This window comes from Elaeis guineensis, chromosome 12 (genome assembly GCF_000442705.2).
Source record: "Elaeis guineensis isolate ETL-2024a chromosome 12, EG11, whole genome shotgun sequence".
NCBI classification, from domain to species: Eukaryota; Viridiplantae; Streptophyta; class Magnoliopsida; order Arecales; family Arecaceae; genus Elaeis; species Elaeis guineensis.
The window spans coordinates 27,644,602-27,658,256 of record NC_026004.2 but is presented as its reverse complement, the minus strand read 5'-3'; the positions used below and the strand labels follow the sequence as shown (position 1 = coordinate 27,658,256).

Here is a 13,655-nt window from a genome sequence, read left to right as displayed (position 1 = left end):
TAAGTTAAGATGTTCACACTAGCCCCTAAGTCTAATAAGGCCCTATCAATGATGGTTTCCCGAATGACACAAGAGATTGTCGGAAATCCTGGATCTTTATACTTAACAGGCATATGGTTCAACAGATATAAGCTCACATTGGCCGTCAAGAAAGCTTTTTTGGGAATATTGGTGGTCTTCTTCTTTGTGCATAGGTCTTTGAGGAATTTGCCATATGTGAAAACTTGTTGGATCATATCTAGTAGAGGGATATTTACTTTCACTTATTTAAACATCTCTAAGATTTGATCCATATGGGTTGAATGTCTGTTGGACCTAAGTCTATTTGGAAAAGGAGCTATAGGATTGGTGGGTGATGTCCCGAATTGCTTAAACTCTGAGGTGGATTCTACAAGTGGCTTGGATGGTTTGTTAATCTTTGTTGACTCCTTAGATTTATCTGGCTCCTTAGACTCAGTCTGATCGATCATTTGCTCATGAGATGGTTTAGACAATGGATCATCTTGATCTTCAGCTATACCGATATGGTTGTCTATTTATTTTCCAAACCTTAAAATATGAATTGCATTTAATTGGTTGATCTGGGCTCCTTGTTGTGATCCTTGATTGTTCTGAGTTCTAGGATTAGTTTCGGATTGACTCGATAGTTTATCTTTTTCTCTTTCACTCACAGCCGTGGCTAATTGACCTAACTGCATCTCTAAATGAGCAATAGCTTGGGTGTTGGAAGTTAAAAGCTGGTTTATGATCTGTATGAAGTTATTTAGTGTAATATTGATGTTAGCAGTCGATTTCGCTAGGATTTTCAGACTCTTTTCTAGTGAGTTAAGTCTTTGATCATTGTTGAAATCTGATGGGTTATTTAATGATTGAGTGAATTTGGAGTTGGACTGAGTGAAGGCACATCTATTTGAGTTTGACCCTTATGATCAAGAAAATTTGGAGTGATTCCTCCATCCTGGATTGTAAGTTGGTGCGTAGGGGTCATTTATGGGTCTTTGATAGGCTGCGTTCACCTATGCTACTTCATTCTCGGTTGGACCCATCAAGAAAGGACATCCTTCCATTATGTGGTCTGTGGCATTACACCTATTGCAAGTGGATGTTGCAACTTGGTTCACTTGGGTGTGTCCTTTGAGTTTTAGGGTCTCTATCCTACGGATCAAAAATATAAATTTAGTCTCTTCAGTTAGGGAAGGTTGAACTTGATATGTACCTCCTCTTGAAGATGTGAGTCTATCGAGTTTCCTAGTAATCTTCTATTGTAGGCTCTTTTTTGTCAGGTCCTCTAGAAATTGTCAGGCTTCTATAGGCTCTTTATTCATGAATTGACCCTGACACATTGATTGTAACATGATTTTAGAGTTTGGGTCTAGTTCTTCATAAATGATTTAGTACAGCCTCCAAGTTTCTATTCTATGGTGTGGGCATTGACTCAAAAGATTCTTAAAACGATCAAAGCACTTCCAAAAAGACTCATCGGGTAATTGAAAAAATTGATTAATTTCATTCCTAAATTTGGCAGTCTTATGATGTGAAATTTTTTTTTCAGGAACACTTTAACAAAACCCTCCCATGATGCTATGAATTGGTTAGAAAGATTGTATAACCACTTTTTGGCACTATCCTTGAGGGCAAAGTTGATCAACCTAAGTTTTACAGCATCCTCAGTGAGCTATTGGAGCCGCATCGTGGTGCATACTTCCTCAAATTTTCTTATAAAAATATATGCATCCTCGATTTCGGTGAATTTGAGAAGCATGTTTATGATCTGAGATTTAATTTCAAAATTGACATCAGTTTGTGGGAGTCAGATACATGAGGGTTGGGCTGACCCAATTGGGTAGCAAAAGTCTTTAAGGACCCGAGGTTCATGTTTGGGTTCCACCATGGTGGACTTAAGGTCTACTGGCCTCAATGCAAAGTTTGAATCTATTCTCACTAATCGACCAGATATTCTTGTCCAAGAAGAAATTTAAAAATTTTTAGTTATTTTTGTAATATTTTTTTTAAAGAGAAAAGGACAAAGAGATAGATGAGAAGAGAATTCTAAAGATGAGAGCTTAAGGAGTCTTAAATCTAGAGATGATAGAGAATAATATTTTAATTAGAGTTAATATTTGTAGGTTAGTAATCAAGCTATGTAGTCAATCCTAGCTAAGGGTAATCCTAGATCTAGACAGCTCCTAATTACCAAGGTTGTCTTGGAGCACTCCAGGTAAAAGACTAGCCACTCAACTGACCAGATAAGTGTAAGGTTGGTGGGGGTCCCTCCATTATTTTTTTTAGACACCAACTAAATTGATCAGATAAGTAAACGAAATCAATTAAATAACCATCTTCCTTCAAGATGTAGTCCCTGAATCACTTTCCTAGACACCAGTCAAACTGACTAACCCTAACCCGATCCAACTCTTAGGATTCCTTGTCCTATTGAGCTTGAGAGTCCGTAGGGGCCAACGTCTAATTGATTTTAGGTTAAGATTTAGGTCAATACAATATGCAAGATGATAGTTTGTGGGTCAAGAAAAGGTGATGAAATCTCCATCTTATCTTGTTAAGGGTTTGTGCCCTTAAGATGTTTTATGAAATTATGTAATGTAAGAAGAAAAGATGATCAGATTTAGTAGTTAGTCAAGAGTAAATTGATTTATTTTATTTTTTAAATTTTATAATTAAGTATCTAATTTTTTAAGTAGATTATGAGATGTCAATGTAGAGATTTTTTTTTTGAAAGAAAATAAGTTTGACCAAGAAACTAAGCAACTTAGAAAGCAAATAAAAAGAAACTAAGAATAAGATAAAAAAATTTTTTTAATAAAAAAATAATCATGTCTAGATTTCTGATAATGGCATCAAAATTTGATCGATATCGTAGACAGTCAAGAATAAAAACTAACTCAAACTATATAGATAGGATGAGTTGGGATCATTTCCACAAGATTTAGGATGATTATCTTTTTTTTAAAAAAAATAAAAGAGAACTGATTGTAGAAGGATTAAAAAAATAAAATAGTAAAAATTAAATTAAAAATATAAATTAATTTTTAAAATAAAAGAAATCAGAAAAATAACTCAAAAATTTCAAATCCACCATACAAATTAGATTTATTCTTTTTTTTATGTTGTAATATTAATTCTTATGATTAGAGTATTAATATAGCTTATCTCTAAGGGGTACGGACTGTATCAGTAGATCACGATATGTCCTATTAAAGTATAAACTATCTAATTTTAATTACAAGATATAAAGTTTAATCTAACATATCACGATCTATCTCTTTTAGGCATGTACCGTATCCAAGGATCACGGCACGTTGGTGAAGGATATAGGCCATGCAGACTAGATCAATACCTCAGAATAAAAAGATATAAGATAAAAATATAATTTTATTGTATAAAAATTAAATACATAAAAAAAATAAAAATCTATTTACAAGCTTCATCGTATTCCTGGATTGAAGGGATTTAGCCACGCATCAAAATCTTTAGCTCCATATTCATCCTTTCTCTTAGATCCCTAAACCTCTCTTATTTTTTTCTCTAATTTTTTTACTTTTTTACTGATTTTTTTTCTCCACTCTTATTCCCAGACTTTCTATTTATAGGCAAATTTTTTACCTTTTTCTGATAGCAAAAGGAGTCCCAAAACCCCTAAAAATCGTAGTATACCCATATTAATTAATTTTGACCGTTGGATCTCACTTGGACCGCCCAGATCAGCCCAGAAATTCCTCTTTAAATCCTTATCATGATCAGAAATGATAACAGCCATCCGATCGCACATCTGATGAGTTTTCGATCATTGGATCGCGCTCAATCTCTCCTATTCACAGTCAGGATGAATACCAGTCGTTGGATCAAAGTCCAGATCGATTTTCAGCCGTTGGACGGCGCTCAGATTTTCTTCTCTTAATTTTCAACCAGTAATGAATAGCAGCCATTGGATCTCATTTCAAATCAATTTGGGTCATCGGATCATACACTGAGAGTGGGCCACCACTGCTGGATATGGTAAGGCGCATCCTCAGCCGTCCGATCTGGTATTCGGAGCAATTTCAACTGTTCGATCGTGCGAAAATGAGTCACTCACCGTAGACCGCATCGTGTGCCACATGAAATTCTTTGGACCGCACCATCGAATCTATGGACCGAGCGACCGGTCCACCGTGCACCAAAGGCAAATTTTAATATTTTTTTAGAGTATTTTGACTTGATTTTTGCTCAGATTTTTATCTAAAAAATTAAAAAAATATGCATTAAATTTTTCAATAATTTCTTATTATTTTAGTGCTTAAAATTGCTTAATTAAATCAACACCTATTTTTTATAAATATGTTCTAATTTTATATTTTTTTAAAATTATTTATTTTTATAAGAAAATTTAATTTATTTATTAAATTAGATTTTTTAGAAGATATTAGCATCATAAAATATCAAAAATATTTTTAATAAATATAAAAATATATAACTTATCAAGAGCACGCATATGGAAGAAGGTAGAATGAATTTAAAACTTATCGCGACCTACTAAGATATTTGTTTTATAGGATCACCAGTCATCTTCAGAAGCTACTCATATTTATGGTCAAGAATAAGTGCAACTTCACAATTCATCAGACACTTTGCCTTCAAAAACTCTGGAGATCACAATGACAGATATATTGTTTCACTAAGCATCAAAACAATGTAATAGCAATAAGGATTAGATGGCATACAAAATGCATATGGAACAGGAACACAAAATAAAGTATTTTCTTTGTAACACCAAGGCATCACACCGGCGTAATTGCATTCTTTATCCAACGACAGATATTAGATCTTTTCCATCTAATAAGGCAATCATCATTAAAAACCAAATGGAGTACCTAGTTTGGACAGATCTCAAATTACCCCCGAAGAATAATTTTTTAGAAGTTGAAAAACAAAGGGCTGAGAAGAATAATTTTGCAACTAAGAGTGGTTTGGCAAAATATTACATATATACATCTACCTATGGAGAGTTCTAGGCTCTCTAGAGGAGATGAAAAAGAAAAAAATCATAGCCGGTGAGAAGAGAAGAACCAGCTAGGGTTTTGTCTCATCAATATGCGGAGAAGAGGAGAACCTTTTCTCTTTTTTTTTTTTTCCTCTCTCGTTTGATAAAATCGAAGGATTGCCGTTACCGGCCATTATATCATTTTAGTGTAGCAAGCCTATCTCCTCTCCTATATCTATATTTGGGAGCATGAAATGCTTCATGCATTTTTGTGAGTGCATAAAGCAATGCACCCAGCATGAGTAGATAAACTACGTCACCTATAAGTAAGAAAATTGTTTCATTATAGATACCCCCGCCAATAGTAGGGTAAATAATCTTCTTACTCTTTTGGTGAAGAAATAATCTTCCCCCTTGGTTGCACCAAAATGGACCATAACCCCTATAACCATGATCTATGATAAAGCTGGTTGTGAGAATAGCCACCACTCTGACTACTTAAATTGGTTAAACATCTATTCCATAAGACGGCTCGTCTCCCTGAGCCATTCAAAATGAATAGATTGTCAGCGAGGAGAATTTCGGGCAAAGCAAGTGCTTGGGCCTCCCCAAAACTAGCTCGAGTACCTGGTGGGTGATGGTATGGACCGATCTCAAATTACATGAAGAAATGACCATAATGAGATGTGGCTACTCAGGTCTAGCCAGTGCACATACGGAAGGATAATTTGATAATAGACCTGTTCATATCCTGGGCGGCCCAGTTGGCTAGCCTAGGTCCGACACCTCTAAAACGGGTTTGGGCCTAATTTTTTCAATCCGATGGGTTGGATTGGGCCTAAAAACCAAATCTGTCTTTTAAACAAGTCAGGCTCAGATTTATATCGACCTAGCCTGAGACAGATTATATAAATTTTAAGTAAATAATATATTGTATGCTATATAATTTACTATTATAAGTACCCTTCAAAATTTGTGTAATTGGTTTCCTGTTTCTTATATTCTATTTCCTAATCTATCATGATTTGCTCCTCTCCACCTCTAGCCTCGTCACCTCTTCCCCATCTCCAAGCCTTCTCCCCCCTTCCTTGCCTCACTATCAGGGGTGGCAATGGGTCGGATACTGATCAAATCAACCGATATCTGTATCCATCACATAAAAAAAAATTCATATCTGTACCCACCCCATATCAGTCTTAGATCGAGCTCCAAAGATAGGATGAGTCGGATTGGGTATACTTGAATCGGTCTCTCATTTCGCTCTTCTCCATTCCCCATCTCTATCGCAGCCCCACCACCGCCCGTCGCCCCATCCCTAAACCCTACAAAATATCATGCTTCCATCAAGATTAAGCTCTCAAAACCTCAAGGGACCATTTCACACCGCCACAACTCACTCAAAATCCAATATGCTTGAGAAAAAACCCTAACCAGAACCTAAAAACCCCTTCAATCTCCCTCAGGTGCTCTCCTTCCCCACAAATCTCCGAAAAAGAGAATGAAATGAAAAGAAAAAGAAGTAAAAAGGAAAAAAAGACCAATCTATATAGGAAGAAGTCTTACCTTTTAATTTTTTGCTTTGTTTTGGTTGATTTTTCTTATGTTTTTCCCCAATGTTTCATTTATTTTTTTGATCCTCAAGAGTCTCGGTTGGTAGGGAAGCTTGGAGTGGTCGAATAGGGAAGCTTAGATGATAGCTAAGGTTTTGTTGGAACCCTAACTACCCCCTCCTAGAGATATCCGTCCCAAACTCCATCCTTCGCTACCGTCATCCTCCTTGTCCACCACAAAGTCCCTGTCAGTACCAGCAAGCTCTCGTCAGCATTGTCGCTTCCTCTCCACCGCTGGCATCCTCCTTGTTCACCACCAAGCCCCCATCGAGCCACCGCTAGGGCTGGGGGGGGGGGAGTGGTCGGGTGGGGGTGGGAGGAGGCAGATTTTGGGTTTTAGGTAAACAAGAGAGAGAGATTTTTATGTTTATTTGAATAAGAAAGAAAGATATTATTGGGGCGGGGCATATCATTACCCATATTCGATCTAAATCCGCTTCGGATATTTTTTCTAGAATGCATACTCACCCCATCTCTTAATCAGATTGGATAAAATCCATCCCATTCATATCGAATTGGATTGAATACCCACCGAGCCAGAAAAAATTATCATCTTTACTCCCCACTACCTCTTCCTCACCACTGTCTCCTTACAGTCTCCCTATCTCTCCACTTCCTCCTTGAGTCTTTTCCATCGTCATCCTTCTCGCCTCCTCCCTGCCTCTCCATTGCCTCCTCCTTGCTGCCCCTTTGCTCTTAGCCACGTTCTCTTCATGGTCTCCCTACCTTGCCACTTCCTCCTCGAGTCTTTCCCCCTCTCCCGACCTCCACACCTCTTTTCCACCTCCCCATTGTCGAGCATGACCTGAAAGCTTGAAACCTAGTATGAAGTAGGCTTGGGCTTGGAAAAGAAGCCTGAAGATCAGGTCGGACCGGGCTCGAGCTTGAAAAATTATTGTTGTCTCGTAGGCTAATTAAGCCTAGTCTGGACCTGGCCCAACCCACCCAATAAAAGGTCTATTTAAAAAGCAAAACATTTCTTGTTGACACACTTGTGAAATGGACTTATGTGTGATTGCCCGAACATTGCAGAATTTTCTACTATCAACAAGAACATGCTTCATTTTCACATCTCAAAATCCTTTACATCATGCACCCAATTCTCTGGGATGATATACCATTCTAAGCAACAAATAAGTGATCCACTTAAAATTCTCAGGGACGTCTTTACCTATAAAAAAAAATCTCAAGGACGAGCAATTTATCTTTATTCCAGCCTTCAAATCGATTCTATGCCAGTATTGCACTTTGTCTTTATTCTAACCTTCAAATCGATTTTATGCCAGTATTATACTTTATACTTGTTCGGACCTTCAAATCCATCCCAGGCCAATATTGCACTTATTATTCCAACCTTCAAATCGAATCTACATCAATATTATATTTTATTTTTATTCTAGCCTTCAAATCGATCCTTTGCCAGTCTGGCACTTTATCTTTATTCCTGCCTTCAAATCAACCTGATGCCAGTATGGCATTTTGTCTTTATTCGCCCCGGTCCACCGGCCGGCGGAAAGAATGTTAATTAGGACACCCTATGCCGGCTAGCGATCCAAAGAAAATGATTAAACTCAATCAATATAAATTTAATCCGAATAAAGTAATCCAAATCAATTCATGTAAAATTTACTGAATAAAGTAATCTGAATAAAGCGATGCAATTTTATGGGAAGGACGATGCTGATTTCAACCGGCACGCTACCAACTGCCTATTGAGAATCTTTGGCGTGAACTCCATCGGCTTAAAAATTAAAAAAAATAGTATTTGTTGGAATAATCACGTCGAAGATGCACATGAGCTTCTTTTTCATCTGTCATATCGGTAGGTGGTTATAGCGGAGGCAAATTCGAATCTAGATATATCCGAGAAGAGATGATAACTTGAAAAAATATGAAAAGATAAAAAAGTTGGATAAGATTTTCACCTAGATTAATTATCCTACATAATTGGGTGAGACCCAAGACTAAGTGTACTCGACCGCAACACAATTTATCCAATATTTATATATTATTTCGTTTGATGAAATAACGTATATATATTATTGAAAAAGATGTTTAAGAAATTTTTAAACCATAGGTAAGATGATATAATTTATTATTTTTTAATAGTTAGATTATAGATTTGAGAGTTGGGCCAAATCAAATAGTTGCTTAGTAACATTGTGAGATCGATCAGGTGTGGATTGATAAAAGGCTAATCCTTGTAGCATGTATTATATAACTAACCAATGACTACTTATAATAGATCACCCGCATGCATAATAGCTTAGGGGTGAAAGTAGTATAGATAATATCCGTCTGAATTTATTTTCGTATTCGAAGATATAGATAGAAATCTAATATCTGTATTCATATCCATATTTATCAAAAAAAATGGATATAGATATGGATAGACAACTATTCGATCTTTATTCGAATATCTAAATTTATCTGTAATTTTATATAATTTTATATAATACTTATTAATTTTTTAAAAAAAATATATCATTATTATATATACTATTAACTTGATTTATCATCTATTTAACAAATTTTTTAATTCTATAATCATCAAATTTAATTATTCAACATATATCCGTAATTATATTTATACTTCTGATATTCGAATTGCATCCGTATTTATTTAAAATAAATATAAATATAAATTTTTATATTTAAATAATATTTATATTTATATTTATTAAATAAAATAAATATAAATATAAATATATTGGTATCCCACCCATATCGAATTTGATTTCAACCTTGATAATAGATCACTGGCAAACAGGAAACCAAGGGAACATGTCAAATATCTCGTCAAAGAGTAACCAAAATCTCAATTCGCTCTAGGCTTCCATCTCCTACCCTTCACGAAAACCACGAAAACATGTCAAGTATCTCGTCAAAGAGTAACCAAAATCTCAATTCGCTCTAGGCTTCCATCTCTCACCCTTCCATTTTGTGCTTTCATGCGATTTGTATCGTGAGAAGAATAGCTTCCACGTACGTACGAGCATAAACCAACCGCTGATGCCGGTGTTGCTTCGGCTTTAAGTAAAGGACTTGAGCCAATACCATAAATGACGGAAGACGTGGAATTTAGGAGCTAACTCGTTCTCCCGAGCAGTGTGAGATCCTCCATCCTCCACTACTCTCAAAAAATGGCGATGATTTTAGATGCCTTCGTAGAAGCATGCATTGACAAACTTCTGAAAGTTGCAGAAGAAGAGACAACCATGTTGCTCGGCGTTGTGGACGACGAGCTCAAGAAGCTTCAGATAAGAATGAAGAGAATACAAGCTTTTCTTAAATCTGCTGAGAAGAAGAGGTATATAGACCCAGTTATCAATTCTTTGGTGATGGAGTTGAAAGATGTCATGTATGATGTGGATGATATCATCGACCTTTGTATGATCAAAGGCAGGAGATTGTTGGAAGATCATCCGTCCGAATCAGCGGTACGCTGTCCCTTATCCTTATTTGCTTGCTTTACCTGCATCAAGTTCCGGCATGAAATTGGTAGCAAAATTAGAAAACTTAATAATAGGCTGAACATGATTCTAGAGGATCAATCAATAGTGTCTAAACTAGAACCCACGAGGCAAGATGTTCGAGTGGGCGGAGTAAATCATCGCCAAACTTCTCCTGATGAGATCAATATTGTAGGGACACAAATTGAAGAGGCCACCCAGAGTCTTGTGGAGTCATTAATTAAAGAAGACAATAAAAAATATCAGGTTCGGGGGATTGTTGGCATGGGAGGAATCGGCAAGACCACCCTTGCTTCTAACATATACAACCATCAAAGTATCAAAAATAACTTTCCCTTGCGAGTATGGGTGTGTGTTTCTAAGGATTTTTCGGACATAAAGTTGCTCAAAAACAGTGTTGCGGGTGGAGAATATAGGGAGGATGAGCTCAAATCCCGTCTTCCCCACTTACTTTCGGAAAGATTCTTTATTGTATTGGATGATGTATGGACGGCAGATGTATGGGAAGACTTGCTTAGAAATTCCTTTGAACATGCAATAGCTAATGGCAGGATTGTGGTTACCACTCGAGATACGAACGTGGTTAGAAGTATAAGAGCACATAAAAATATGGAAGCAGATATCCACCATGTTAAAAAAACGGATAATGACAGTGGCTGGGAAATGCTACGTAAAAAAAATTTTGGAGATGATGAGGAGGAGGAGATCTCTAATTTAAAAGAAATTGGGGTTAAAATTATTGAAAAATGTGATGGTCTTCCTCTTGCAATCAAGACTATTGCAGGGGTTTTAAGTTCGAAGGAGAGAACCGACATGGAGTGGAGCAGGGTTCTCAAAAGTGATGCTTTGTTTTTGAGTTATGAAGACTTATCTTCCGATCTCAAACAGTGCTTTCTTTATTGCTCGTTGTTTCCTGAGGATTATCGGATGGATCAGGTTGATCTAATTCGTTACTGGGTGGCCGAAGGTTCTGTGAAAACAACAGAAGGAGATGATCTAATGGAAGATTTAGCAGAGGATTACTATAGGGAGTTAATTCGGAGGAACCTATTAGATAGCACTTGGTGTGCGATACATGATCTGCTACGTTCCCTTGCTCTGTTTTTGACACGGGATGAAAGCATTTTTCTTGACAACGAGCAACCACCTAAAATAGACCCCTCGAGAAAATTTCGTCGCTCGTCAATAGTGAACATTGAGGACAAAGTAGAAGTTCCTAATATAATAAGACGGCAAAAGTGCTTGCGGACTCTTATGATCTGGGAGAGTTACAGCACAATGATGGTCGAGGATAAACTTTTCAAGAAATTGAGTTTTCTGCGAGTCATGGACCTAAGCGATACAGGAGTCGAGAGCCTGCCAAACTCCGTAGGAGATCTTTTGCATCTGAGATATTTAGATCTTAATCGGACGAAAATCAAGAAATTGCCAGAGTCCATTGGATACCTGGTAAATCTGCAGATTTTGAACCCGTCAGGTTGTCAACTCTTGCATGCTCTCCCTAAGGCCATTACAGAATTGTCCCATCTGAGATGCCTTTGTCTTGAAGAAACTCCATTAACTCATGTGCCAAAGGGAATAGGCAAACTAAAACATCTGAACCATCTCCAAGGATTTGTGATCGGCCATGATGATGGAAGAGATGCACAAGATGATGAGGGGTGTGATTTGAAGGAGCTACAATCTCTGTCGCAGCTGAGATTCCTGTCGATACGGAGTTTGGAGAGGGCACAACCAGGCGGAGCTCTGGTACTCGCAAACAGCCGCTCTCTGAGGACACTAATTTTGGAATGCAAACCACCTGAAGATGAGGAAGAAGCAATTGCAATCCAGAGAAATGACAAGATTTATAATGAGCTCTCTCCTCAATCCACCCACCTACAGAAACTTAAGATTTATAACTTCATCGGTAACTGGATTTTTCAGCTGGATGATTTCCTCTCCTTTGAGTGCCTCTTTTCCCAACCTGACATCCATAACACTGGATAATTGTATATCATTCCCGCAGCTTCCTCCACTGGGCCTGCTGCCCCAGCTGAAATATCTTTATATTAAGAAAGCACGTTCGATCAAAACCATCGGACCTGAATTTCTTGGCCCCCATGCATCATCAGCAACGACTTCATTTCCCAAGCTTGAAGAGCTGCAACTTCACTTGATGGACAACTGGGAAGAATGGTCGTTTGGTACGGTGCAGGGGGTTGATGAAGAAAGAAGAGGAGCCCCAAGTTGCTGCCTCATCTTAAGTGCTTGTATCTTGCTGGTTGTCCCAAGCTGAGAGCTCTTCCTCCACTGGGCCTGTTGCCCCAGCTAAAATACCTTTACATTGGTAGAGCACATGCGATCAAAACCATCGGACCTGAATTTCTTGGCCTCAGTGCATCGTCAGCAGCGACTTCATTTCCCCAGCTTGAAGTGTTGTATTTTAGGGAGATGGACAATTGGCAAGAATGGTCGTTCGGTATGGTGGAGGGGGTTGGTGAAGAAAGAAGAGGAGCCTCCAAGTTGCTGCCTCATCTCATGAAGTTGAAACTTCTGGCATGTCCCAAGCTGGGAGCTCTTCCAGAAGGCCTACGGCATGCCACCAATTTACAAAAATCGAGGATCAATGGAGTTTGCAACCTAAAAGAAATCAACAACCTTCCCTCATTGAAATCTCTGAAAATAGTCGGTTGTCCGAGGTTGGAGCACGTGGAGAATCTTGATAAGTTGCAATACCTGAGAGTAGATTTACATTCTCATTCCATAGAGACATCCACCACCGATGCTGATGGACGGACAGAGCGCCTCCCACAGTGGTTATTGGAGCTACTCCAAAATGCTCCCGCTACTATGCAAAGTCTCAAAAAATTTCGACTAACATGCAGCTTATCACTCCTTAGGACCTTCCTCAAGGACCGCCCCAACTGGCCCTTCGATACACCAAAGATCCTCCGTCCTTCGAAACCAACGTGGTGGAATCAGAAGAATCGGTGGATTGATAAAGCAAGGTTCCACATGCATCCTCTTGTCATTGAGGTGATTTCTCCTTCCATTACATTTTTGTTTCCATTTTTGATTTCTCTAGCACCTTTAGATTGGTTGTTATATCGGTAATCTTATAGTAATCTTCTCTTTACCCAGATACCAATGCTCGTGTTCCCTTTCTCGAGGACAGAGGATCGCTAGGTGCTCAGGATTTTCCCTATCTTTCGCTTGATGCTTTTTTTTTTTCCCCTCCTTTCATGGTTCCGTCGTTTGATTTAAACCTTTCTGTTGGATTTTATTTTGCCTTCTGTAATTTCTATTTCCTGGAGTTCTGAATGCATTTGTAATTTCCCTTTCATGTTGTTTTGATGACGTTATCATTTGCTGGTGTGTAACTTTTAGAAATTTGTATGCAATAAATGAATAGTTTTTCTCCCACCCTCTGTCTCTGATGTTTGTTTCTCCTTAATCTTGGAGTCCAACTTGAAATCCTGAATTTTGATATGAGTATTCGAGCACAAACAACTTATGATTGTTTTGTGCTGGAAGATTGGTCAGATTTGAAAGAGCCTGTCAGTGTTACGGTTGACAGGGAGATTTCAGTAATCAAATTACCTCATAGATGGT

General features: G+C 37.8%; 1 protein-coding gene across 1 annotated transcript; it reads left to right on the top strand.

Moving 5' to 3' along the window:
• Nucleotides 1-9,642: 9,642 nt before the first annotated feature.
• LOC105054674 (putative disease resistance protein RGA3) lies at nucleotides 9,643-13,375 on the top strand. The gene is given in 4 exon segments (XM_073246898.1): nucleotides 9,643-11,972; nucleotides 11,974-12,247; nucleotides 12,511-13,079; nucleotides 13,185-13,375. Coding segments are annotated over 4 exon segments (3,129 nt in total). The 5' UTR covers nucleotides 9,643-9,731; the 3' UTR covers nucleotides 13,230-13,375.
• Nucleotides 13,376-13,655: the final 280 nt, after the last annotated feature.